At 38.4% G+C, this 27,841-nt stretch overlaps 1 protein-coding gene across 1 annotated transcript in view; it reads left to right on the top strand.

Annotated features, from left to right (window-relative positions):
* Positions 1-14,913: 14,913 nt before the first annotated feature.
* LOC123554821 (sodium/hydrogen exchanger 1-like) overlaps positions 14,914-27,841 on the top strand; it is a 68,050-nt gene continuing 55,122 nt past the window's right edge. The window contains exon 1 of the mRNA XM_045345171.2: positions 14,914-15,184. Within this exon, the coding sequence (XP_045201106.1) occupies positions 15,149-15,184 (36 nt within the window). The 5' untranslated portion in view covers positions 14,914-15,148. The remainder of the gene's footprint in view (positions 15,185-27,841) is intronic.

The following is a 27,841-nucleotide window of genomic DNA, read 5'->3' as shown; positions in this document are numbered from 1 at the left end:
GTATAATTCCCATATTTTATCAATTTTTTTTTTAAGGTGAATGCTTTTAGGGCATTTAGTTTCTCTGTGCTGATAAGTGTAGTAAGTTTTTTTTAATGATTCTACATTTGAGAGAGAAGATGATATATGTGAAATTTAGTTGTTAACACGGCATTCAATGCATTGTTTGATCCCCTAAATCCAAATAATACATTTTCCTTTTTCCAGTCAAAGATATCAATATTGCATTTTTGAGTAATAACTCTCTTGACATTTTGTATAAAAGTTTGAGTTGTTTCTATGGTGGCCGGTAGCGTCCATTTTAAAGCCGCAAGAAATTTTACCGTCAGTTTATAAAATGTCGCGGGCAACTTCCAGATCCGCGAGATTTTATGTCGAAATTGTATAAAATATCGCGGCCAAGAGAGATTCTCGAGTTTTTCTGTAACACTCCTGTCGTAAAATGTCGCGGATTAAAGACATTTTCTGTCTACATGGTAGAATAAACACGCAAACAAATTCTTAATTTAGGTAGCCGATTGCGGCCATTTTAATTCGCGATATTTTTTCTGATGTGTCTCTTATAAAAGGTCGAGTTTTAATATTAAAACCTCGAGTTTTTATGCCAAGAAAGGTCTCATAAAAAGTCGCTGCTTCTAAATTTAAAAAAAGTCGCGGATGTCCTACCCGCGACTTTTTATGAAAATGCGAATGCAAAGCGTGATTCACCCGGAACTAAAACGGGTTTTAAAAGATGTATAGGAAGTTAACATAGCAGTGAGCAGTATCAATAGCAGTATCAAAGGTACAAAATGTGAAACTTGCAGTAACAGTAGCAGCAGAAGCAGTAGCAAAAATGTGTAATCGGCAGTAGCAGCAGAAGCAGTAGCAAAAATGTGTAATCGGCAGTAGCAGCAGAAGCAGTAGCAAAAATGTGTAATCGGCAGTAGCAGCAGAAGCAGTAGCAAAAATGTGTAATCGGCAGTAGCAGCAGAAGCAGTAGCAAAAATGTGTAATCGGCAGTAGCAGCAGAAGCAGTAGCAAAAAAAGTGTAATAGGCAGTAGCAGCAGAGCAGTAGCAAAAACCTGAAATTGGCAGTAGTAGTAGTAGCAGTAACAAAAACTTGAATTCGGCAATAACAGCAGTCGCAGTAGCAGCAGTGACAGTAGTATCAGTAGCAGAAGTAACAGTAAAGTAGCAGCAGTAGCAGTAGTAGCAGTTGCAGTAGCAGCAGTATCAGCAGCAGTAGCAGCAGCGGTAGCACTAATAGTAATAGCAGTTGTAGCAGAAGCAAAAGCACACGTTTTATTACTACTACTTCTGCCGCTATTGCTGCTGCGAATTTCATGTATTTGCTACTGCTGCTACTTCTACTGCTACTGCTGCTTCTGATACTGATGGTACTGCTACCGCTACTGCTGCTGTTACTTCTACTGCTGCTTCTGATACTGCTGGTACTACTACTGCTACTGCTGCTTCTGATACTGCAGGTACTGCTACTATTACACTGCTACTACTGCTGCTACTACTCCTGCTACTGCTGCTATTGCTTCCCTGCTACTGCTTTTCTGCTATTGCTACTGCTTTTACTGATGATACAGCTACTTCTACTACTGCATTTACTACTACTGTTTTTGATGCTACTATTGTTACTGCTACTGCTGCAGCTGTTGCTACTGCTACTGCTGCTACTACTGCTAATCCTACTGCTGCTTCTACTGCTAATCCTACTGCTGCTTTTGCTACTATTGCTACTGCTCCTATTCGTACTACTGCTACTGCTACTGCTTCTATTATTTCTGCTACTGCTACTGCTGCTACTACTGCTGCTGCTACTGCTGCTGCTACTGCATCTACTTCTGCTGCTCTTACTGCTGTCGCTGCTACTGCTGCTACTGCCTATTTCACCTTTTTGCTATTGTTGCTTCTGCTACAGCCAACTTCATATAAATTTTAAATGCAAAAAAGGACAGGTGAATTCAAATCACTCCGTCTGCATAAAATGTCGCGGCTATAAAACTCGTTAGTACTCGCCGCGACATTTTATGAGACCGTTATGGAAGCGTATATCGTACATCCTGTTGACGAGTTCATATAGGAAAAACATGTTATGGTATGTCTACTTGCTTCAATAGAACACAGTAAGTCGACATAAATAAGATGACTTGTCTACATAATATTCCAGTATCGCTACATAAAGTTTTGCGGCATGCTAGTATGTTCTTACCTTTGCTACATATATTATTCCGACATTTTCATAATAAGGATATGTCGACATACATCAACACGTCTTCGCGGTTTATATTTTCCCTAATTATGTATATTATAATAGTATTACGACATACATTTTGATAATGTAACCACTTAAACCATTGCCGAAAAATGTCAAAATAATTGTTTAGGTATACAGTAATTGAACCGTCCGTTTTTCAGTCTGTCTGTCTGTCCATCCGTCCGTCCCCACTTTGCTTTTCCAGAGCATAACTTAAAAACTATTAAGAGATTGACTTCAAACTTTGAATATAAGTAGATGTCGACAAAGAGGAGTACAATATCTAGTAACCATAACTCCATCTTAGTATTTTTGAGTTATTCTGAGTTTTGAGTTTTACTTACGCTTTGCTTGTCCGTAGCATAACTCGTGAAGTATGCAAGGGATCGACTTCAAACTAGGAATATAGATAGATGGCAACAAGGAGGAGTGCAGTACCCAGAAACCATTATTCCAATTTTAGTAACTTGTTTTAGCTCATTTTTACTTTCTCTTTGCTTGTCCGGAGCTTAACTTAAAAACTATGCTAGGGATTAACTTCAATCTTGGAATATAGGTAGATGGCGATGAGAAAGAGTGAAATACCTAGTAACCATATCTCTAGCCCCAGTTATTGTTGAGTTATTCCTTTTTTCTTTTTCTTTGTCAATCTATATTCTTGGTTATTATAGAAGGTCAACCTACAATATTTGAATTAAGATTAGAGAATAATTATAATAAAAGAAGTGCAGTGCAGAAGAAATATTTCTCCAGCATAAGTAATTTCATTTTGAACTAAGTTCAGTACAAAATTTCATGAACTTTACTTTTCCGCTTCTATAAAATATCAATTTAAAAAAGAAATCTGCCATGTAACTGTGGTCTAAGGTGTTGGCTAAAGAACAAATAATGAACAAATTTCGGAGGGTGGAGGTTCAAGTACCGGTCGGAACGATATCTATTAAAACAAATGTTCTTCTTTTTACTTAGACAGTGTTATTTAGATGCTCTGGAGTCATCTGGTCATTTTCACAGTGGCATGCGCAAACCCCAGGTTCCTATCTCAAAGGTCAATATCACAGCTGAAAGTCAAATGTCATGTAATCCGGCCCATAACTTTGACATGAATGGAGCAATCTTGTTTATATTCGGCACGAATGTTAACTTCAGTGACACGGTGTGTCAAGTGCATATCCTAACTTAAAAGTCAATGTCACAATTGGGGATCAAATGTCATATCAGATCTTGTCCGGCCCATAACTTTGACTTGCATTGAGGAATCTTGTTAATATTTAGCATGAATGTTTCACTCGATGAGACGGAGTGTCATGTGCAAAGGTCAAAGGTCGAGGTCACAGTCATATATTTAAAAGGGCGGGCTCGACATATTGCCCGTGGTCATCTAGTTAAGTTATGTTCCGGACAAACAAAGTGGGGACGGACGGACAGACGAACTGAGAGAAGTCAATCCCTTGAATAGTTTTTTTAAGTTATGCTCCAGACAGGCAAAGTGGAGACGGACAGACAGAGAGACGCACACACGGACGGACGGTTTAGTTACTATGTTTTGACGTTTCTCCGAAATGGTTTAAGTGGTAAAGTTGTCAAAATATATGTCGGAATACTAAGATCATATATATAATTAGGGAAAAGATAAACCGCGATACTCTGTATATATAGCCAAAGCGCGATACACCTTCTCGCAAAAATGTGTTGATGTATGTCTACATATCCTTATTATTAAAATGTCGTAATAATATATGTAGCAAAGGTAAGAACATATTAGCATGCCACAAAACTTCAAGTAGCGATACTGAAATATTATATAGACAAGAGATGTTAATTATGTCGGCATGATGTGTTCTCTTGAAGCATGTCGACATACCATAACATGCCTTTCCCTACATGAACACGCCAGCAGGATGTACGATATACGCTTCCATAGACCGTTGTTGAGGAACAAAAAGCCGCGGCTTTTAATTTTTGCCCTCGACTTTTGTAGAATTTCTACAACAAATGCAAAAAATGTCGTGGATTTTTTTCTGTTCCTTGATTTTTTATAGACAAACGAGGGATAAAATGTAGAGTCAAACCATGGACGTTACAGGCCACCGGAGTCGAAATGTTCCTTGCTGTTTCCAACAACTGTTATAAAATATCGCGGTTTATACGTTCCCTGCGACATTTAGTACGATCTCGACGGAAAATCTCGCGGATTTGTAAGTTGCTCGCGACATTTTATGCTCAAACGATAAAATTTCTCGCGGGTTTAAAATGACCGCAACCGGCCACCATATGTTTCACATTCCCAAAATAAGTGTTCTATAGTCTCTGAGAGTCTCTCACAGAAAGTACACATATTGTTATCTAGAAGACCTATTTTTGATAAGAGGTGATTTGTAGCAATTAAGTTATTCGATGATTTATTCTAACTTGAAACCATTGTAATTTAGAATCTCTTGTACGAGTAAACAGTATCTTATACCCTGTTGTTTATATTGAACTCTAAGTTCCATTTTCTTTGGGAAGTAAAATATAGTCATAGATTACTCTGAAGCCTTTTTAAAAGATTTATTTAGGAGTTTGATTATAAATGACCGACAAGACTGCACTTGATTTATCGCTTTATGTGGAATGTTTAGATTGAAGATATGTTTTATTGTTATATTGCAGGAAATTTGTTTGAACGTGATATTTGTTATGAAATTCTTCAAAAGTGAAAAGTGTACAATTAGAATTCATAAGGTCATGTACAAAACAATGTCTTTATCTATGAACATTTTATCTCAGAATGATTTACCAGTTATTTCACATAAAGGGTTGTACCAGATAGGTAAAAATAATCAAAGCGCTGAAAGCACAGAAAGGTTGAAACCCGCAAACCACTCCGCTGTAACAGTTCAAGTCCCTTCCAGGAAACAGTATACTCTACATCTACCAGATTAAAATTTTGCAACCGTATATTATGGGCTAGAAATTTGTAAAAGAAGAACTTATTACATTTTTCAAGAAGAACATATATCGAACTATTCCGTTTTTGGCGAATAATCACCTATATAGCGTCTGTCTATAATAAATCGCTCTCCACCCAAAATTGTACAACATCAACTTGATAAATAGTAAAAAAGTGAATTTCACTTATTATTGCTGGAATGTTTAACTGAAATTTTGAGAGATGATGTTGCCTTTCAATAGATACCGGTCCGTGTAAAATAATCAAGAAAGAAGGTAAAAGTGGCAGGGGCCAGTTTCGTGTTTGACCCGGCATTTATATTCAACTTGTTATTTATGATGTTTATAGAACGTACGAGTAATTATTGTGTAAAATAAATATATGCTTGAATCGCTTTTCCTAGCTCCGTGTAGACAGCCGTGTCTAAAATCTTGCCTGAGGTAACGGAAGTCAGACGAAATGGAAACAGTCATCCATCCATCAAATTCAGCTCAAATTTGCGGAAAAAGTAAACGGTTATCAGGCACTTTTCTTCCCACCCTTATTTTCATGGATCATGAAAGTTGATGAAAAGATTGGTGAAGACCAGCAGATGACCACTATTGATTTTGAGGTCAGCAGGTCAAAGGTCAAGGTCACAGTGACCCGGAATAGTTAAACAATTTCCAGATGATAACTCAAGAACGCTTGGGTATATGACCATGAAAGTTGATAGAGAGGTTGGTCAAGGCCAGCAAATGACCGATATTGATTGAGATTAGTAAGTTAAAGGTCAAGGTCACGGTGACCCAGAACAGTTAAAGGGTTTCCGGATGATAAGTCAAGACTGTTTGGGCCTAGGATCATGACAAGTGATAGGGAGGTTGATCATGACCAGCAAATGATTTCTATTGATTTTGAGGTCAGTAGATTCAAGGTCAAGTTCAAAAGTGACCCGGAACAGTTAAACCGTTTCCGAACGATAACTTGAGAACGCTTGGGTCTAGGATTATGAAAATTGATAGTGAGACTGGTCATGGCTAGCAAATGACCCCTATTGATTTTGAGACTAGTAAGTCAAAGGTCAAGGTCACAGTGACCCGGAACAGTTAAATGGTTTCCGGATGATAACTTGAGAACGCTTAGGGTAGGATCACGAAACTTGATAAGGAGATTGATCATGACCAGCAAATTACTCTTTTTAATTTTGAGGTAAGTAGGTCAAGGGTCAAGGTCACAGTGATCCGGAACAGTTAAACAATTTCCGGACGATAACGTGAGAACTCTTGGGCTTAGGATCACAAAACTTGATAGGGAGGTTTATCATGACCAGCAGATGATCCGTATTGCTTTTGGGATCAGTAGGTCAAAGGTCAAGCTCACATTGATCCAGAACATTAGAACTTTTTTGCCAAATAACTAGAGAATGCTTTGGTCTAAGATCACATTTGATACGGAGGTCACTTATGACCCATAAGTATTGCTTTGAGGTCAAACGTCTAGAGCAGAGTGACCAGATAATTTCTGTTCCCTGTGTAGTTACTGAATGCATCAAGAGGGGCATTTCGTGTTCTACGAGCTAGTGTCCTGAAACCAAGGTTTCACTCGTTTTTATCATAGACAAACCGGAATCGGTAGGCTGAAAATGTTACATGATGAAGTGCTAAGTATATGCAATACATCCACTCAACACTTTTCTGGATTTTCTTAAAATTGGTAGCCCTACAATCAGATGGTTCAATTTTGAAAGTGCCGATGTCTTTTTCACTACAGTTTTACCAAGAGGTGAAATCTATCGGTTTGACTAGCTTATGAATAAACTTTAAATTTCTTCTAATTTGGGTTAAACTTTATTTCAGCAAGTTTGACATACATGGTATACAACATTCTAACACGACCAGCGAACCTACATACATGTAGAGCAAATCTATCTCAGGGTATTCTGCAATAAACCACTCGCGTGCAATGACGTCATCCGATCCAGGTGCGTAGCACGGTCGTAAAAAGTAGTTACCATCTTTTTTAACACTGTTGATACTAGAATGTCGTTTTAGAATCGAAATAACAAGTTCCCAAGTGTAGTTTATCGTAGAATAACCCTAGTTTTTCTTTCTCTTCGAAACAATATATCACTCAGGCCTACGGCCTTCGTGATACATTTCTTACGCATAAGAACTCAAAACAAGGGTTATTCTACGATAAACCACATTTGGGAACTTATTATTTCTTAAATAAATGCATGAAATTAATAGATCGGAAAACAAGTTATTTAAAACTTATATAAATTCCTCTCAATATATGAAATAACTACAAATCATCAAATACCACGTTGTCAGGAATTATGGCTAATGATAACTAATTTTTATATGACAAAAAAGGATTGTATAACATAGTTGTAATGCTATTTGTTTCTACTGAATTTTGTAAAATAAAAAGGAGTGTTGCTTCAACCAAGTATATACTCACGGTACCGGGCTGCAAATCGACAGAGCAGGGCCCAGCGAACAAGGTAGTAAACCTTTTGGTTGCGAGAATGAAACGCTGAACATCAACGATTAGAGATTTATTCTGCTCGAAGGAAAGCCTGTCGTTGCCATTGAGAAGATTGTTTACTGACAATGGACATGGAGTATTGGAGAATTGTTTGATATTTACGACAACGAAACAGGTAGTGATCGACAGTCTCAGTGTTTCCACAAGTGCAAAGAGCGGATTGAGTCAGTGGATGTCGTAATTCAGAGAACCGCACCCAAGACGCAATCGAGTATGTAGTATTTGCCCCTTTCTAGTGCCGCATTTAAACAGAGGAGAAGATTTTGATAAGTTTTTGTTTAGTGCTGATTTGAAAGCTGTTAGGGTAGGTGCTTCTTCTGCCGTTTGTGGTAATGCATTCCAGTCACGGATTGTTTTGGGCAGAAATGAAGAACTGTAAGACTTTGTCCTGGAGTTTACACTTCTTATGTTTCTTAGATTGTAGCCTTCATCGTTAATTTGATCACGACCTGAAATGAGATCAGACATGTAAGAGGGAGATAGACCATAAAGTATTTTGTACAATACGATGAGACGATGTTTTTCCTCCGCTCTGCGAGGGTCTCCCACTTCAAATCATGTAGTAGCTTTTGGATATTACATAATTTTGTTGCACCGGTTACTATATGAGCTGCTTCGTTATGAACTGCCTTAATATCATTTTTCAGAGCTTCACTACAGTTGTCTCAGACAACAACTGAGTATTTAAGAAGAAGGCGAATGAATGAAAAATACATTCGTTCAAGGCTAGAGCGGTTAAGCACAAATTTCAGCGACCTCATTATTCCAATCCTCTGCCATGCTTTTTTCAGTATGATGGAAATATGGGATGACCACTTCAGGTCGTTTGAGAAAGTTAGTCCAAGATGTTTACGAGTAGATACCTCTTTGATTGCTGCATTGTTCATAGATAACATTGGATGATGTGGTTTGGAGTGTTTACGTGAGATGACCATTGATTCAGTCTTCGATGGATTGTAAGATACTAACCAGGACTCAGACCAAGAATGAATACTTTGGAGATCTGAATTTAAAGCAGTTGATGCCTGATTGGGATTTTCAACTACTATGTAGAGACTGGTGTCGTCAGCAAAAGACGAATGTAAGAGTTGGTAATAGAGACAATGTCGTTGATATAGGTCAAAAACAGGTCCGAGTATGGACCCTTGAGGGACGCCAGCATTAATCTGAGCCCAACTAGAAGATGCGTTTGCATAGACGACACGTTGTTTACGGGACGACAGATAGGAAGTAAGTGAACCCTTTACACCCAGTGAAGACAGTTTCTGTAAAAGTCCACGATGCCACACCCGGTCAAAGGCTTTGGAAATACCGCAGAATACTGCACGCACTTCCTTTCCTTCATCAAGGGCTCGGCAAATATCATTGTAAATGTACAATATAGCAAATCAATATTTAAAATGAAATAAAAAATAAAATTATTACACACGAAAAAGGTAACTGTCTTTCTGGCGCATTCAAAACAAAAGGATTTTTCCACGTGATGTTCGACACAAATTGCATTCTTTTCTGCTCTTTGATTTCTTTCCTGCTTTTTTCTAGTCAAACTTATTTTTCTCGTTTGTGTTGTTAAATCTGATGCCAGATCTTATAGGCCAGATCCGTGACATTAAAAATAGAATTTTAAAATTTTGCAAATCGAAAGGAAAAAATCGTCTTTCACGACATACACTTATGGCAAGCCAATGGTCCAATAATTACGTGAACCCCGGTTCACGTTCGAAAAACTAGGATTAACGATCGATGAACTAGGTTTTTTGAACGTAAAACTAGGTTTTTCAAATGCTAACCTATATTTTCGAGCGAAAACATAAAATACCGGGTGTAAACCATAGTTTACGCTCGTGAACCCAGGTTGACGTTCGATAAACTAGGTTTCTCGATTGAACAATGAATTCCGGCCGTTATCCTAAGTTTACGAGCGTGAACCTATATTTACGAGCGTAAACCTGGGTTCACGTGCGTGAACCATGATTTACGAACGTGAACCTATGTTAACGACCGTAAACTTGGGTTTACGATCGTGAACATGGGTTTACGTCTGTAAATATAGATTCACGCTCGTGAACATAGGATAACGACCGAAATTCATAGTTTTGTTCGAAAAACCTAGTTTATCGAACGTTAACCTGGGTTCACGTTCGTAAACTATGTTTCACACTCGTAAACACAAGTTCACGGTCGTTAATATAGGTTCTCGCTCGTAAATGTAGGTTCACGTCCGTAAACTAAATAATTACGTTATTGGTTATAGCACGCCAATTGTCCAATAATTACGTGAACCCAGGTTCACGGTCGAAAAACTAGGATTAACGATCGGTAAACTAGGTTTTTCAAATAGTAACCTATATTTTCGAGCGAAAACATTAGATAACCGGCATACTCGTGAATCCAGGTTTACGTTCGATAAACTAGGTTTCTCGATTGAACTATGAATTTCGGTCGTTATCCTAAGTTCACGATATTTACGGGCGTAAACCTGGGTTTACGAGCGTAAACCATAGTTTACGAACGTGAACCTATGTTAACGACCGTGAACTTAGGTTTACGACCGTGAACATGGGTTTACCATCGTATATATAGGTTCACGCTCGTGAATATAGGATAACGACCGAAAATCATAGTTTTGTTCGAGAAACCTAGTTTATCAAGCGTAAACCTAGTTTAACGTTTGTAAAATGTGGTTCACGCTCGTAAACATAAGTCCTCGAGTCCTCGCTTGTAAACATAGATTCACGTCCATAATTTACGAACGTGAACCCATGTTTACGACCGAAAATCGTACTTTTGTTCGAAAAACCTAATTTATCAAATGTAAACCTACGTTCACGCTCGTATACCCAAGTTCACGTTCATAAACATAGGTTCACGTCCGTAAACTATGGGTCACGGTCGTAAACATAGGTTCACGTCCGTAAACATAGGTTCACGGCCGTAAACCGATGTTCAGGCCCGAAAAGTTGATTTTATAATCCTAATTTATCGACCGTTAACTATGGTTTACGTTTGATAAACTAGGTTTCTCGATTGAAATACGAATTTCGGTCGATATCATATGTTTACGATCGTTATCCTACGTTTACGCTCGTGAACCCCGGTTCACGCTCGTAAACCATAGTTTACGATCGTGAACCTATGTTTACGACCTTGAACTTGAGTTTACAAACGTGAACCTACATTTACGAGCGTGAACTATGGTTTACGGTGTTATCCTATGTTTTCGCTCGAAACTATAGGTTAGTATTCGAGAAACCTGGTTTTACGTTCGAAAAACCTGGTTTATCGATAGTTAATCTTAGATTTTCGACCGTGAACCTGGGGTCTACGTAAATATTGGACAATTGGCGTGCCATACTTGGTCGATAAACTAGGATTATCGAACACTAACCTATATTTTCGAGCGAGAACATAGGATAACGGGCGTAAACCTTAGTTTACGCTCTTAAACCAATGTTTACATTCGATAAACTAGGTTTTTCGATTGAGCAAGAACCGATGTTTACGATCGTGAACCTATGTTTATGACCGAAAATCATAGTTTTGTTCGAAAAACCTAGTTTATCGAATGTAAACTTAGGTTCACGCTCGTAAACCCAAGTTCACGCTCGTAAACATAGTTCATGATCGTAAACATAGGTTCACGTCCGTAAACTATGGTTCGCGCTCGTAAACATAGGTTCACGTCCGTAAACTATGGTTCACGATCATAAAATCATATTCACGCCCGAAATTCATAATTGATTTTATAATCCTAATATATTGACCGTATATGGCACGCCAATTGTCCAATAATTACGTGAATCCAAGTTCACGGTCGAAAAACAAGGATTACCGATCGATAAACTAGGTTTTTCAAACGAAAAACCAGGTAACGACGTCAACCGGGTAACGACGTCAACCATAGTTCACGCTCTTAAATGTAGGTTCACGATTGTAAAAAGTTCAAGGTCGTAAACGTAGGTTCACGTTCGTAAACATATTGATATACTAGGCTTATCAAATCAACTATCAATTTCGGTCGTAAACCTATGTTTACGGTCGTAAACTTATGTTTATGAGCGTGAACATAGGTTTACGAGCGTGAACATAGGTTTATGGCCGTGAACTAAACCATAGTTTACGGACATATATGGCACGCCAATTGTCCAATTATTACGTGAACCCTAGTTCACGGTCGAAAAACTATGATTAACGATCGATAAACCAGGTTTTTCGAACGAAAACATAGGATAACGCCAGTGAACCTAGTTCACGCTCGTAAATGTAGGTTCACGATTGTAAACCCAAGTTCAAGGCCGTAAACATAGGTTTATGTTCGTAAACTATGGTTTACGAGCGTGAACCAGGTTTTGCGAGCGTAAACATACGATAATGATCGTAAACATAGGATAACGACCGAAACTCATAGTTCAATCTAGAAACCTAGTTTATCAAACGTAAACCATGGTTTACGGTCGATATATTAGGATTATAGAATCAACAATGAATGAACATGGGTTTACGGCCATGAACCTATGTTTACGGACGTGAACCTATGTTTACGACCGTGAACCATAGTTTACGGACATGAACCTACATTTTCGAACGTGAATCTATGTTTATGAACGTGAACTTGTGTATACTAGCGTGAACTTAGGTTTACATTCGATAAACCAGGTTTTGGAACGTAAAGCCAGGTTTTTCGAATACTAACCTATTTTTTCGAGCGAAAACATTGAATAACGTCGTAAACCATAGTTCACGCTACTGAACCTGGGTTTACGTAATTATTGGACAATTGGCGTGCCATATACACTGCACTCACAAAACAAGAGGGCCATGGTGGCCCTATATCGCTCACCTGGTTAAATGGTTGCTATGAAGATTTGCATTTAAGCTTGACCCCGGGGTCATGATTTGAACAAACTTGGTAGAGATCCACTAGGCAATGCTACACACCAAATATCTAAGCTCTAGGCCTTCTAGTTCATTTCTAGACATTTTTTGGAAGATTTTCCTATGTACAATCAAGTAACCCCTGGGGCGAGGCCAATTTGATGCCGGGGGTCATGATTTGAACAAATTTTGTAGAGGTCCTCTAGGCAATGCTATTTGTCAAATATCTAAGCTCTAGGCCTTCTGGTTTATTTTTTAGAAATGTTTTGAAGATTTTCCGATGTACAATTAAGTTATCGCTGGGGCGGAGTCAATTTTACCCCGGGGGTCATGATTTGAACAAAATTTGTAGAAGTCTACTAGGCAATGTTACATTTCAAATATCTAAGATCTAGACCTTCTGGTTTATTTTTAGCAAATTTATGAATATTTCCCTATGTACAATCAAATAACCCCTGGGGCTGGGTCAATTTGACCCTTGGGGGTCAAGATTTGAACAAATTTTGTAGAGGTCCACTAGGCAATGCTACATGTCAAATATCTAAGCTCTAGGCCTTCTGGTTTATTTTTAGAAAATTTTGAAGATTTTTCTATGTACAATCAAGTAACCCCATGGGGCGGGGTCAATTTGACCCCGGGGCATGATTTGAACAAATTTTGTAGAAGTCTACTAGGCAATGCTACATGTCAAATATCTAAGATCTAACATTCTGGTTTATTTTTAGAAATTTTTTGAAGATTTTCCTATGTAAAGTCAAGTGACCCCTGGGGCGGGATCAATTTTGAGTCCGGGAGTCATGATTTGAACAAATTTTATAGAGGTCCACTAGGCAATGCTACATGTTAAATATCTAAGCTCTAGACCTTCTGGTTTATTTTTAGAAAATTTTTGAAGATTTTCTTATGTAAAATCAAGTGACCCCTGGAGCGGGGTCAATTTTGACTTCGGGGATCATGATTTGAACAAATTTGGTAGAGGTCTACTAGGCAATGCTACATGTCAAATATCTAAGCTCTAGACCTTCTGGTTTATTTTCTAATTTTTTTTTTTTTGAAGATTTTCCTATAGAAATCTATGTAAAATCAAGTGACCCCTGGAGCGGGGTCAATTTTGACCCCGGGGTCATGATTTGAATAACTTCAGAAGAGGTCCGCTAGGCAATGCTACATGTCAAATATCTAAGCTCTAGGCCTTCTGGTTTTTGAGAAGAAGATTTTTAAAGATTTTCCTATGTAAAATCATATGACCCCTCTGGCGGGGTCAATTTTGATCCTGGGGTTATGATTTGAACAAATTTGGTAGAGGTCTACTAGGCAATGCTTTACACCAAATATCTAAGCTCTAGGCTTCTGTTTTTTGAGAAGAAGATTTTTAAAGTTTTTCCTTTCGGTTGCCATGGCAACCAGAGTTCTGCATGGAATTCAATTCTTTGAATAATTTTTGTAGAGCTTCACCCAAGAAACGTTCCTGTGAAGTTTGGATGAAATTGGCCTAGCGGTTTATGAGGAGATGTCGTTTAAAGTAAAAGTTTGCGGACGGACAACGGACGACGGACGACGGACGCCGGACGAAGTGCGATCACAAAAGCTCACCTTGTCACTCCGTGGCAGGTGAGCTAAACGCATCAGAAATAGTCCGCGCATGTGGGCGCGTAGAATAAATACATATACAAAGTCAAAGCGAAAGCCCGACTACCCGTTTAAAATAAAGTCATGTAAAGGTCAAGCTAAGAGGTCAGTGACGCACTTTCACAGATAGAAGCGTCTGTTGATCAATATAATTCATTTAAATACATATAAAGATACAAAATACAAATAAGTAATATGAATATAGGAGGAGTACAAATAACATGTGCAGTGACTGAGAAAGTGAAGAGCAGTGTGACTGGTTATTGAATAATGCAAAATTTAATCGATCAAAATATCTGTAATAATAGGTATGATGACTATTTAAGGTACACAAGTAAACTACTTACAATACAGTACAGAGTTAGAAAACAAACAATTGACCTGTTGAAATATTTGTTTGACACAAAAGCCTATAATACATAAAAATGCTAACTGAAGTCATGACAGACAAATAGATATTAGTTCTTATAAGAGGGACCATGATGACAGCCATTCTTTTCGGGCAAAATTGGTGGTTTCTTTTTTGACAGCGTTTAATTTTAAACACGTATTAATTTTTGAATAGCATTTGTAGCCTTTTTAGACAAAATAGTAATAACTACAAACAATACAGTATTATGGGTCATTCTCCCAAGGACAACGACTTGGTGTCAATTTGTACAATAACTGGAAACTCTATACCTTCCTTCGGCGATATCAACCAAGTGTTTCGCAAAAACTGGCACAGCTAAACGGATATAATATATTCTATAGTCTATAAAGAACTTAAAGCTAGATCGGGAAAATAATGTTTCAAAATTTAATCTACCTGACTACAAAACAGTCATTTGTTTAAGAAAGTCATTTTATGTGCTTGATCATATCTTTTAAGTGAAATGCTAGTGTCAAGTCTGAATGTGCAGGTTCACTCATCACTTGTGGATTTCAAATGATAAGTGATAAATTGATGGAAATTCAAACAATGGTAAGAGTCTAACATATATATTTATGTATTCTCTAAAAATTTATATTGTTTTTGTTCATTAGATTATTATTATTTAACATTAAGACATGTTGTCTGTGACGCATATATTATTGAAGGTTGAATCGCAGACCAGCAATGTCAATTCAGCTGACGTAAACATCATTTAATCAGAACTGTCCATTCAGCTGATGTATACATAATTGAAGGTTGAATCGCAGAGCAAGAGCACCGTTAAATGTCGCAACACCGCTAAGTGTCGCAACCGCCGTTAAATTCGCAAGGTTGACGTTAAAAATGTCGCAACCATCGCTAAATGTCGCAAAATCATCTGCCGCTAAATGTCGCACTTTTAACGTTAAATGTCGCAAAAAATTGCCCACCGTTTTATGTCGCAACACCAAAGCTAAATGTCGCAACCACCGTTATATGTCGCGACATCAACGCTAAATGTCGCAAAGCAAAATAAGGTAAATTCAACAGTCTTTGCAACTTAGAGATAAGACTGGGTGAGTGCATGCTTGAATGCATGAGTATGCAATGGGGGTTGAAATGACATACCGTTCTGAACTGCACGTTTGCTTTTCAATGGTCCCGCGCCATACGTACGCTACATATCTAATATTTAATGGTTTGAGCACTAACGCGGTACCCACCACAGTACTAAAATTATTTCAGGACTACGTAATTCTATGTTTAGCTCATGAGACATTAACCACGCGCGTCGTGCCGCGTGTCGTATTGTCGCGCGTTTTACGTTTTATCGCATGTCTTGCGTCGACCTGGAAGAATTTCACTACACAAAAGTCCGGAATCCAGAAATAGTATGATTGGAGTTGGGGGCGGGGGGGGGGGGGGGGGGAGGTAGGAAAGCACTAGTTTAGAGCAAAGGCGTCAACGGCGAGATGCAGTAGGTACGAGAGCGGGCCTCTATCCGTATTGGGGTAGGTGGAGGAGTTTTCTATGTACAGGTAGGAAATGTTGGGCGCATGGTGCATTTTTTGGTCTAATTTTTAAGGTATTTCAGGGGTACTCCCCCTCATTTTAGGGGGGTGAGGGGGCTGTCCCCCAGGAACATTTAAATACAGGTATGAATTGCTGGCTCTAGTGCATTTTTTTGTTATAAGCTTGATGTATGGGAGGGGGTACCCCTGTCATTTTAGAGGGTGTGGGTTCAGGGGGGCTCCTCCATGGGAAATTTTTAAATACAGGTATGAAATGGTGGCCTCTGGTGCATTTTTAATCTTAGTTTTAAGGTACTGGAAGGGTACTCCCCTCATTTTAGGGGAGTCGGGGATTTTCCTCCTGGGGAAATTTTGAAATATAAGTATGAAATATTAGCCTCTGGTGCGTTTTGGGTCTAAATTTTGAGTAAATATCATTTCAATATAGCCAACTATATTGAAATGATATTTGATAAGTGCAACTTTGATGAGTAAAGTCACTTTTCCCTTTTCAGCCAACACTGGGGTGGGGTGGGAGGGGGGGGGGGGGCTCGACCCGGGTCATGATCCGGGCCTATTACACAAAATGATGCTAAACAGTGTGACGCTCGACACACGATACGACGGGCGACAATACGACGCGACATCGTGACATCAATGTCGAGCGTCGTGCTTAACTAAAATATAACATTTGTTGCCGACAACTTACCTTCAGGACCGCAATGCGATATACACCCGGAGCAATGACCCTTTACCCAAAAAGTGTCCTTGACCTTGAAGCGAGCCATCCAAATCATTCGCTATGCACGTCGTCTCGATGTGGTGAATATATGTGCTAAGTTTCTTTAAAATCCGTCAAGCAGTTCAAGAGTTACAGAGAGGACACGAAACAAAGTCATATGACCTTTGACCCCTAAGTGTGACCTTAACCTTGAAGCGAGTCATATGCACGTCATCTCGATGTGGTGAACATTTGTGTCAAGTTTCTTTGAAATCCTTCAATGGTTCAAGAGTTAGAGCGGACACGAAATTTCTAACGAACGGACGGACACCGATGTCATAACATAATACGTCCATTCGGGCGTATAAAAACAAGTTGCTTCTATCAAATATATAGGCTAAACTAGCCTAGCCCAGCCGCATCTGTTTCATTTCAGTAAAAGCTGCTACAAATATATTGTGAAAATGTAAGATATATGCGACATTAAAAATGCCTTGCCACCAAAGGATCGAACCCCGATAGATTGAAAGACATTCAATCGCCAGGGCCGTACCTGGATAATTTTGAACTGTACGCCATATAGACGACAAGCATAACTATGAGTCAAACAGTACAGCGATGATGAGAGTATGGGGTAGGTGAGAGAGTCTCGATTTGATTGTGTAAGGGTGTTCTAGTTTTTGATGTTATCGTTTTTTTGAAATCATCGTAATGTTTAATTTTCATACATGACTTCTGCATCCTCATTTTGACAGTGTTTTTTTATAAACGCGTCTACTTATTAATTGCGAATGTATCCGGTTTTATCAAATAACCATTGATATATCTTTCCCACACAAAAGTAAACTTTTCATAGAAAATGTACACCACGTCTATTTTTTGCAAACGAAAATTCAAACTGCGTAAATTGTATTTAGTATTTCGGTATCCTGATCTAGATTGAATTGCACATCGATATTGACGTTGCGCTATTTTGTTCTCGCTTTGCATGCTTGCATACTAATGTCTTACTCGAGGCCTCTATGGCTAAGTGGTTAAGGTCGCTAACTTTGAATCACTTGCACCTCACAGATATGGGTTCGAGCCTTACTCGGGGTGTTGAATTCTTCATATGAAGAAACCATCCAGCTGGCTTACGGAAGGTCTTGGTTCTACTCGAGTGTCTGCCCGTGTAAAATAATGCAAGGAGGAGCAACTTGGGGAAAAACTAGGACCAGCTCTCATCAATAAAATTGTGTTTTTATATAATTTGGAATGAAAAAAATATTGAAGTTGTTACCACTACCCGTTCCTGGGAGGTACCAACAGTGTTCATTTTGTCATCACTGTCTGTTTGTGTGCGTGCGTGCATGTGTGCGTCTATGTTTTTATTTAAGGCGGGCCTATTTGGCGATGTGTGGTTCTGGCTGTATTTGCTGTGCTTGCAAAGAATATACCCTTACCTTTTCCAAGAACAGGAACAAATAAATCTGTTTCAAAAACGAATTCGATAAATCTCAAGCAGATGATATTGTTAAACGAAGAACTTGAAATAGCCGCCTTACTCCCTGCAGGCTTTACATTTTATTGCATTTTTTTCACACGTTTTCATATCACAGGCGTATCGGCGTATGCCCAGGTACGCCCCTGGTCGCAATTTGATGCACATGCGAGTAATGTGAGCTGTACCGATCTTGTTAAACCAGTTCATATAAAGGGGTGCACACAAGAGACTTAAACCTGTCCGTGTCACTTATTATATACCCGCAGCCAGTTAACCTAAACAGTGTCAAGTACTGTGTTTTGCATCAGAGTAGCTGTAGAAAACGAAGATTTTCTATTAATCAGTCTTTTGTTCTGTTTCTTTGTTGAAGGTTTACATTTAAAGTCATAAGGCGACTATCCAGCTTCAATGGCGGAGGAAGATCTTATGTTTCCCTCTGTATATTATTTCGAGTAAGAGAGGGCATTTTCATTACTTGTTTTACTTTTAGTTTCTTAAAATAGTCTGGCATAGTCTCATTCTCCTTGTCCAAATTATCCCCCTTTCTCCGCCACCCCACCCCACACATAAACCACCTCCCTCTCCCTCTTCAAAAAATGTAAATATATTTTCTATTAACTGTCTTGGTATTTGTGTCTTAGATTTCTGTGTCATCATTCACCCCGTTCTCCATCCATACCCAACCCCGACAAACAAACAACGCCATTATCAAATCGTATTTAGTTAGTAGAAACTTCAAATTATTTTTGTTCTGAAACACTGGCCCTATTACAAAATAGTTCCACATATATTTTTCTTGCGCGATTGTTCAAGCAAGGTGTGGAACTCAAGTGAGCGATCTAGGGCCACCAAGGCCCTCTTGTTTCTATACGTAACAGCACATATTATTAAGATAATTATTGGTATAACATAAAACTGTTAATTCTTCTTCCCTCGAAAAAGTATACAAGAATGTATGAGCATGACTTCCGTCGGGCTTAAAGCTAACACCACATTATTTTATTATTGAAGATTCACGTTAATTACGTAAAATAAAATTTTGAAATATACACAACGAATTGTTTATATATGTCACAGTGTCAAATAGAAAGTGCGACATTTAGCGTTGTGTTGCGACATATAATGGTGGGCAAATTTTTGCGACATTTAACGTTAAAGGTGCGACATTTAGCGGCAGATGATTTTGCGACATGTAGCGGTGGTTGTGACAGTTAACGGTGGTTGTGACATCATTGAAGGTTGAATCGCAGAGCTGGAATTTCCATTCTGCTGATGTATACATCATTGAAGGTTAGATCGCAGAGCAGGAATTTCCATTCATCTAAGGTATATATCACTGAAGGTTGCATCGCAGAGCAGGAATTTCCATTTTGCTGATGTATAAATCATTGGAGGTTCAATCGCAAAGTCGAAATTTCCATTCAACTGATGTATACATCATTGAAGTTTGCATCGCAGAGTAGGAATTTCCATTCAGCTGATGTATACATCATTGACGGTTAAATCGCAGAGTAGGAATTTCCATTCTGCTGATGTATACATCATTGAAGGTTGAATCGCAGGGCAGAAATTCCATTCAGCTGATGTATACATCATTGAAGGTTGAATCGCAGAGTAGGAATTTCCATTCTGCTGCTGTATACATCATTGAAGGTTGAATCGCAGAGCAGGAATTTCCATTCAGCTGATGTATACATCATTGAAGGTTGAATCGCAGAGCAGGAATTTCCATTCTGCTGATGTATACATCATCGAAGGTTGAATCGCAGAGCAGGAATTTCCATTCTGCTGATGTATACATCATCGAAGGTTGAATCGCAGAGCAGGAATTTCCATTCAGCTGATGTATACATCATCGAAGGTTGAATCGCAGAGCAGGAATTTCCATTCAGCTGATGTATACATCATCGAAGGTTGAATCGCAGAGCAGGAATTTCCATTCTGCTGATGTATACATCATCGAAGGTTGAATCGCAGAGCAGGAATTTCCATTCTGCTGATGTATACATCATCGATGGTTGAATCGCAGAGCAGGAATTTCCATTCTGCTGATGTATACATCATCGATGGTTGAATCGCAGAGCAGGAATTTCCATTCTGCTGATGTATACATCATCGATGGTTGAATCGCAGAGCAGGAATTTCCATTCTGCTGATGTATACATCATCGATGGTTGAATCGCAGAGCAGGAATTTCCATTCTGCTGATGTATACATCATCGAAGGTTGAATCGCAGAGCAGGAATTTCCATTCTGCTGATGTATACATCATCGAAGGTTGAATCGCAGAGCAGGAATTTCCATTCAGCTGATGAATACATCATCGAAGGTTGAATCGCAGAGCAGGCATTTCCATTCAGCTGATGCTTACATCATCGAAGGTTAAATTGCAGAACAGGAATTTCCATTCAGCTGATGTATACATCGTTGAAGGTTGACAGGGTTCATACAGACTTTGAGTGTTTCTGGAAGCCATGTTTATTGATTGGTACCCAGTCATAGAGCAGGGAACCAGTCGTAATAGTGGATTCGTCCCTAATACAGTTCAATCCTTTTGAACGTGATTGAAACGAATGCGATTAATAGCGTTGTTTTTTTCTGAATAATATAAAAACTTTCATCTTCTTGTTAAAGGTATTTTGCCAATTTCTAAGCAGTTTTAAGCACATTTGAGACAAATTCAAGGACCTTTTAAGAACTTTTTAAGAGGGGTGTTAAATTCAAGCAGTTTTAAGCACTAATTTTTATTTTTAAGCACTTTTTAAGAAAAAGTTGTCAAATTTAGTGCGAACCCTGGTTGAATCGCAGAGCAGGAATTTCCATTCTGCTGATGTATACATCATTGAAGGTTGAATCACAGAGCAGGAATTTCAATTCAGCTGATGTATACATTATTGAAGGTTGAACCGCAGAGCATAAATTTCCATTCAGCCAGCTGATGTATACATCATTGAAGGTTGAATCGCAGAGAAGCAATTTCCATTAAGCTGATGTATACATCATTGAAGATTGAATCGCAGAGCAGGAATTTCCATTCAGCTGATGTATACAGCATTGAATGTTGAACCGCAGAGCAAGAATTTCCATTCAGCCAGCTGATGTATACATCATTTGAAGGTTGAATCACAGAGCGGGAATTTCCATTCTGCTGATGTATACATCATTGAAGATTGAATCGCAGAGCAGGAATTTCCATTCTGCTTATGTATACATCATTAAAGGTTGAATCGCAGAGCTGGAATTTCCATTCAGCTGATGTATGCATCATTGAAGGTTGAATCGCAGAGCAGGAATTTCCATTCTGCTGATGTATGCATCATTGAAGGTTGATTCTGCTGATGTATACATCATTGAAGGTTGAATCGTAGAGCAGGAATTTCGATTCAGCTGATGTATGCATCATTGAAGGTTGAATCGCAGAGCAGGAATTTCGATTCTGCTGATGTATATATCATTGAAGGTTGAATCACAGAGCAGGAAGTTCCATTCAGCTGATGTATACATCACTGAAGATTGAATCGCAGAGCAGGAATTTCCATTCTGCTGATGTATACTGGAATTTCCATTCTGCTGATGTATGCATCATTTAAGATTGAATCGCAGAGCTGGATTTACCATTTAGCTATTGTATACATCATTGAAGGTTGAATCGCAGAGCAGGAATTTCCATTCTGCTGACTCATACATTACTGAAGGTTGAATCGCAGAGCAGAAATGCCCGTTCAGCTGATGTATACATCATTGAGGACTGAATAGCAGACCAGATACAACCATTCTGCTGACGTATTCATTATTGAACGTTAAAGCAGCATGCCTCCAGATCGTTCGACAACAACAAAAAAAAATACATCATAACTTTAGGTTGAATCGCAGGGTACAAACGACAATTTAGCTGAATCGTAGGGTATAAAGGACAGTGTAGCTGACGCAGACATCATTGCTGAAGGTTGAATCTCGAACCAAAAATGTCTATTCTGCATATGCTTGCATTATTAGTTTGAATCGCAGACTGGGAACGTCCTATATTATTGGAGGTTGAATCGCAAACCGGAAACGTCCTATATTAGTGGAGGTTGAATCGTAGACCAGAAATATATTAGTGGAGGTTGAATCGCAGACCAGAAATATATCAATGGAGGTTGATTCGTAGACCAGAAATATATCAGTGGAGGTTGAATCACAGACCGGAAACGTCCTATATCAGTGGGGATTAAATCGTAGACCGGGAACGTCCTATATTAATTAATGGAGGTTGAATCCCAGACCAGAAACGTTCTATATTAATGGAGGTTGAATCGCTGACCGGAAACGTGCTATATTAGTAGATGTTGAATCGCAGACCGGAAACGTCCTATGCAAGTGAAGGTTGAATCGCAGACCGGAAACGTCCTATATTAGTGGAGGTTGAATCGCATACCGGAAACGTCCTATATAAATGGAGGTTGAATCGTAGACCAGAAATATATTAGCAGCGGTTGAATCGCAGACCAGAAATATATTAGTGGAGGTTTAATCACATACCAGAAACGTCCTATATAAATGGAGGTTGAATCATAGACCAGAAATATATTAGTGGAGGTTGAATCGCAGACCAGAAATATATCAATGGAGGTTGATTCGTAGACCAGAAATATATCAGTGGAAGTTGAATCACAGACCGGAAACGTCCTATATCAGTGGGGATTAAATCGTAGACCGGGAACGTCCTATATTAATTAATGGAGGTTGAATCCCAGACCAGAAACGTTCTATATTAATGGAGGTTGAATCGCAGACCGGAAACGTGCTATATTAGTAGATGTTGAATCGCAGACCGGAAACGTCCTATGTAAGTGAAGGTTGAATCGCAGACCGGAAACGTCCTATATTAGTGGAGGTTGAATCGCAGACCGGAAACGTACTATATAAGTGAAGGTTGAATCGCATACCGGAAACGTCCTATATAAGTGAAGGTTGAATCCCAGACCGGAAACGTCCTATATTAGTGGAGGTTGAGATTGAATCGCAGACCGGAAACGTCCTATATTAGTGAAGGTTGAATCGCAGACCGGAAACGTCCTATATAAGTGAAGGTTGAATCGCAGACCGGAAACGTCCTATATTAGTGGAGGTTGAATCGCAGACCAGAAACGTCCTATATAAGTGAAGGTTGAATCGCAGACCGGAAACGTCCTATATTAGTGGAGGTTGAATCGCAGACCGGAAACGTACTATATTAGTGGAGATTGAATCATAGACCGGGAACGTCCTATATTAATGGAGATTGAATCGTAGACCAGAAAAATATTAGTGGAGGTTGAATCACAGACCGGAACCGTCCTATATTAGTGGAGGTTGAATCGCAGACCGGAAACGTCCTATATTAGTAGACGTTGAATCGCAGACCGGAAACGTCCTATATTAGTGGAGGTTGAATCATAGACTAGGAACGTCCTATATTAGTGAAAGGTTAAATCAAAGACCGGAAACTTCCTATATTTATGGAGGTTGAATCAAAGACCGGAAACGTCCTATTTTAATGAAGGTTGAATTGCAGATCTGAAACATTCATTTAGTTTTCAAATACATTACTGAAGTTGAAACTCACATCCAGCTGACGTATACATTATTCAAGAATGAATTGCAGAATAGAAACGCCCGTTCATTTTCGAATGCTAAATCCTAGAACAGAAACATCGAATGTATGCTTTATTGAAGGTTGAATCGCATACCAGAAACAAATAAGAAACTGCATCGGAATCTATAATGGCTGTCAGTCTACCTTGAAATATAAATCTAAATTTATTATGCTTTCAACATGATTAATGATCATGGTCAAAAAGTCACACACTCAAAATCCACTATGCCGAGAAGGTCTTATAAAGTGACGAAAATAGCATTAATGGATATAAAAAGTACGTGGTACATATTGATAATCATTTACACGTTTAACACAAACTTGTTTCTTTAGTCACTTGTCCTGAAGATGTATTTGTTAGTAAGTTGCCGGCCACTGTGACAAAACGTTCCACAATTAATAGAAGCTGTTCTATGAACTACTCTGAGTATAAAGCAACATTTCTTAGAGCACATATTTGTACCGGAGAATAAAACTTTCATGCCAGTAACAAACCTGGAACCTGCACGGATCAGTTAGATGATAATCTGTGCAAAAATGAACTTATTTACAGAGACCCCCCTGCAAAGTTTCTTGGAGACCGCTTATCCTTTAGTGTTGGCATATATGTACAAATGGTAGCAGTTTTTACTATTTTTGATTATGTGACTACTGAACTAGTCCTGTAAACTAAACTTATAAACTCTTGCAATGCGATTGCTGATTATGATGAAAGAAGGTCTGTTATTTACCCGATTCGATTCAGAGGCAATACAGTCGTGATATATTTAAATAAATGTCGATCACTTGTTTTACCTTTTTGCCATCAAAGTGGCCAAACATTGTTTGATGATACTATCATATTACGTTTAATTGCTATTGAAATTTATAACGCACACGAGTTGTATCTGTTACACACGAGGTCATAAACGGTTAACGACTTTTCAAAACAATTAAACTGACCTTATCTTTCAATCGTTGTTTTTTTTTAGGACAGAATTGAGGTTTCAAAATAAATCAGGTTACTTCTTTGTTACTTCTTTATGGTTGTTCTTTGTCAGTTGATACGGTGTCAGTATTGACGTGCTGGGTATTGGTAAAACAAAGACATGTTGGGTTTAAATTTGCGTATAATAAAAAAAAATCATCCAAAAAGAATTGAATTGTCTAAATAGATATTGTTCCTGTACATCAACATACTGCCCTCATACTCTAGAGTCGAAACGTAAATTGAAATTTATCATATTAACATTTATAATGTCTGTTCATGTCCGAGTCATAAATCAGCAGTGGCTTTACAACTGACCGGACTGACAAGAGAAGCTTAACACGCAGGGTATATAAACTTTAAGTGAAGCATTTATTTTTGTGAATGTGACATTGGTAGTGTAATATGCCGGTGTAACGTTGTAAACTGACCCCCATAGAATAATGACCCCACCCCCGGTTATTATTTTATATAGAATAGTGACTCCCAGGTCATAATATTATGACCGGGGGTCATAATTTATGACTCCCCCACACGTAGAAAAATGACCCTCACATAGAATTGTGACCCCTATAAAATAACGACCTCCTAACCCAAACCCTAACCCTAACCATCTAAGGTACACTTACAACATAATTATCCCCCACCGATAGGCTTCGGAGGAGAATATAGTAATGGCACTCGTCCGTGCGTGCGTCCGTGCAACATTTTTGTGACCGCAACTCATCATTCATTATTGGACGGAATTGATTCAAACTTTCAGGGATTACTACTACTGATGCTTAGTTGTGCAGGAAGAAAACAATTTTGGATTTGCGCCACTTGTTCGGGAGTTATGGCCTTTTGTTATTTTTTTCTTTCATATATATATATTATAGTGCAAATTTTTGTGACCGCAACTCCTCATTCATTATTCATTCATTATAGGATTGAATCGATTCAAACTTTCAGGGATTACTACTATTAATGCTTAGTTGTGAAGGAAGAAACAAATCTTGAATTTGCTCAACCCGTTCTGGAGTTATGGCCCTTTTATCAAATGGCATCGGCGGGAGATATAGCTGTCATTCAATTGCAGCCCTTGTTTTTTTCAAAGAAGTGGTCCTGGGTTCTCTGGTTTCTTTAAAAAGACATTACAACTTAATATATAAATCGGGTGTCGTAACAGAAACTTAGTTAACATATTGTGCAATGGCTTTGACTGTTATAAAGGGGTATAATAATTACTCAATACGTGTTACTTAAAAGCTTTCGAAAAGTGACAAAAAATCACCCAAACCTCCAGGGGAATGACTATATTTCAATATTATACTGAGATTTGAACAACATCTTATTGTCATGTATGGGCGTCACAGGTCATAAAACGTGGAACTTCCCAACAACCGATTTGCATATTTTATGCCTTATATTGATATAATTGTTGACTTTTTCTACTTAAAAACGCCTGAAAAATAACAAAAATACCCAAAATCCGAAGGATGTCTCTTCAACAATTTACTGAAATTTAAATAATTTCTTATGACGAGGAACGTCATAGGTAATAAAACCACTGAGCTACCTCATACCAGTTTCGCCTATTTTTGGAGGTATATATGAGTGATATATAGGTGACATAATGAAGGTTAAGGGTATTTGACATCACTTTCAGGGGTAGCATAAAACATTGTGCTTTTCCGCGTATAAATTGCCTTTTTACAATCTTGCACTCCAGAAAATGAACTATTTTACCGTGAACAGCCTGTTTTCGTAATGAGCCCGCGACCCCATGCTATTACGAAATAAGTGCAACATGTAGGATGCAATAACAAAATTATGTTTCCTCTAAAATTTCGGACAAAATCACCATTATTATAAGTTCCAGAATGCTTACACTACATTGTACAGAAGTTAAATTAATAATTATTCACATGTATGCGTAACATAATTATACGTTATACCTTGCATTTAATGCGATGTCACAAAGTTACGAGGCTATAAAAGTTACTAAATAAAAGGTACTGTTAAAGAATCTTGGAAAAGGAAAAATCTTGGAAAAATAAAACTTAAGCCTATTGAAATACTTCAAGCATGAAACTTTTATAGGTAACAAAAAGATTTAGATCTAAAACATGTTCTAAACTTAAAGTCATGCACCTTTTAAAGCAGGAGTTTCGGGATCTATGTTCTAACTTAAGTATGTTCTACCGTGTACCTTGAAAGTTGCAGCGGATCCACGTTGCAAAGGGATTCCTTCATGTATCTCCCTTCCATTAGGTCATCTGTTTCTATTGGCAAAGGTTTGATACGGCGAAAAATTATCCCTTTGGGGAGACCTATCCGCTTTAATAAGCAAGCGCGCTACCACTGCGCCGCTGAGGCTCACAAAAGTGATAAGTATTTAAAAGAGGATGCGTAATTCGGCCTCAACCGGGATAGCTTGTTTTTAGGATGCGTTGATTTGCCACCGCAATTCGAAGAATAGTGTGAATTAAGGTGGCTTGCCAGTCTTCTTTGACGTCGGTCGACGTGATAATGGTCGAAAAGTAAAGATACCGTATTGCCCTGATATTTGGTATTCATATACAAGGACACCTCTCCTTCATTTTGTACGATACAGATCTTTTATAATCCTTTATTGTTTAGCAAAGGGCTGTTCGTACAATTAATGAAAAATTGAAGTATCTGGCGTAAAAATGGCTTTTTTTTCGCTGGATTAATTTCAAAAACAACATTCGGATGCTTTTGACAAGGGAAACAGAATGATATAAGTCAGCGTTGTCAATCGGAAATTTCATAAAATGTCACTATGATGGGCGTTAAATGTTCTAAAAATACGCGAGTCTTTTGACCTTAGAGTAGCACCATACGATCTTCGGTGGACGATTTGGTCGACGGAAAACGATTCAATTTACTAATGACTTACGCAGTGTTTTTGCTATGAAAACTCCG

Source organism: Mercenaria mercenaria, chromosome 7, assembly GCF_021730395.1.
Source record: "Mercenaria mercenaria strain notata chromosome 7, MADL_Memer_1, whole genome shotgun sequence".
In the NCBI taxonomy this organism is placed as follows: Eukaryota; Metazoa; Mollusca; class Bivalvia; order Venerida; family Veneridae; genus Mercenaria; species Mercenaria mercenaria.
The sequence above is the reverse complement of the archived record's forward strand: the minus strand, read 5'-3'. Positions and strand labels throughout refer to the sequence as shown.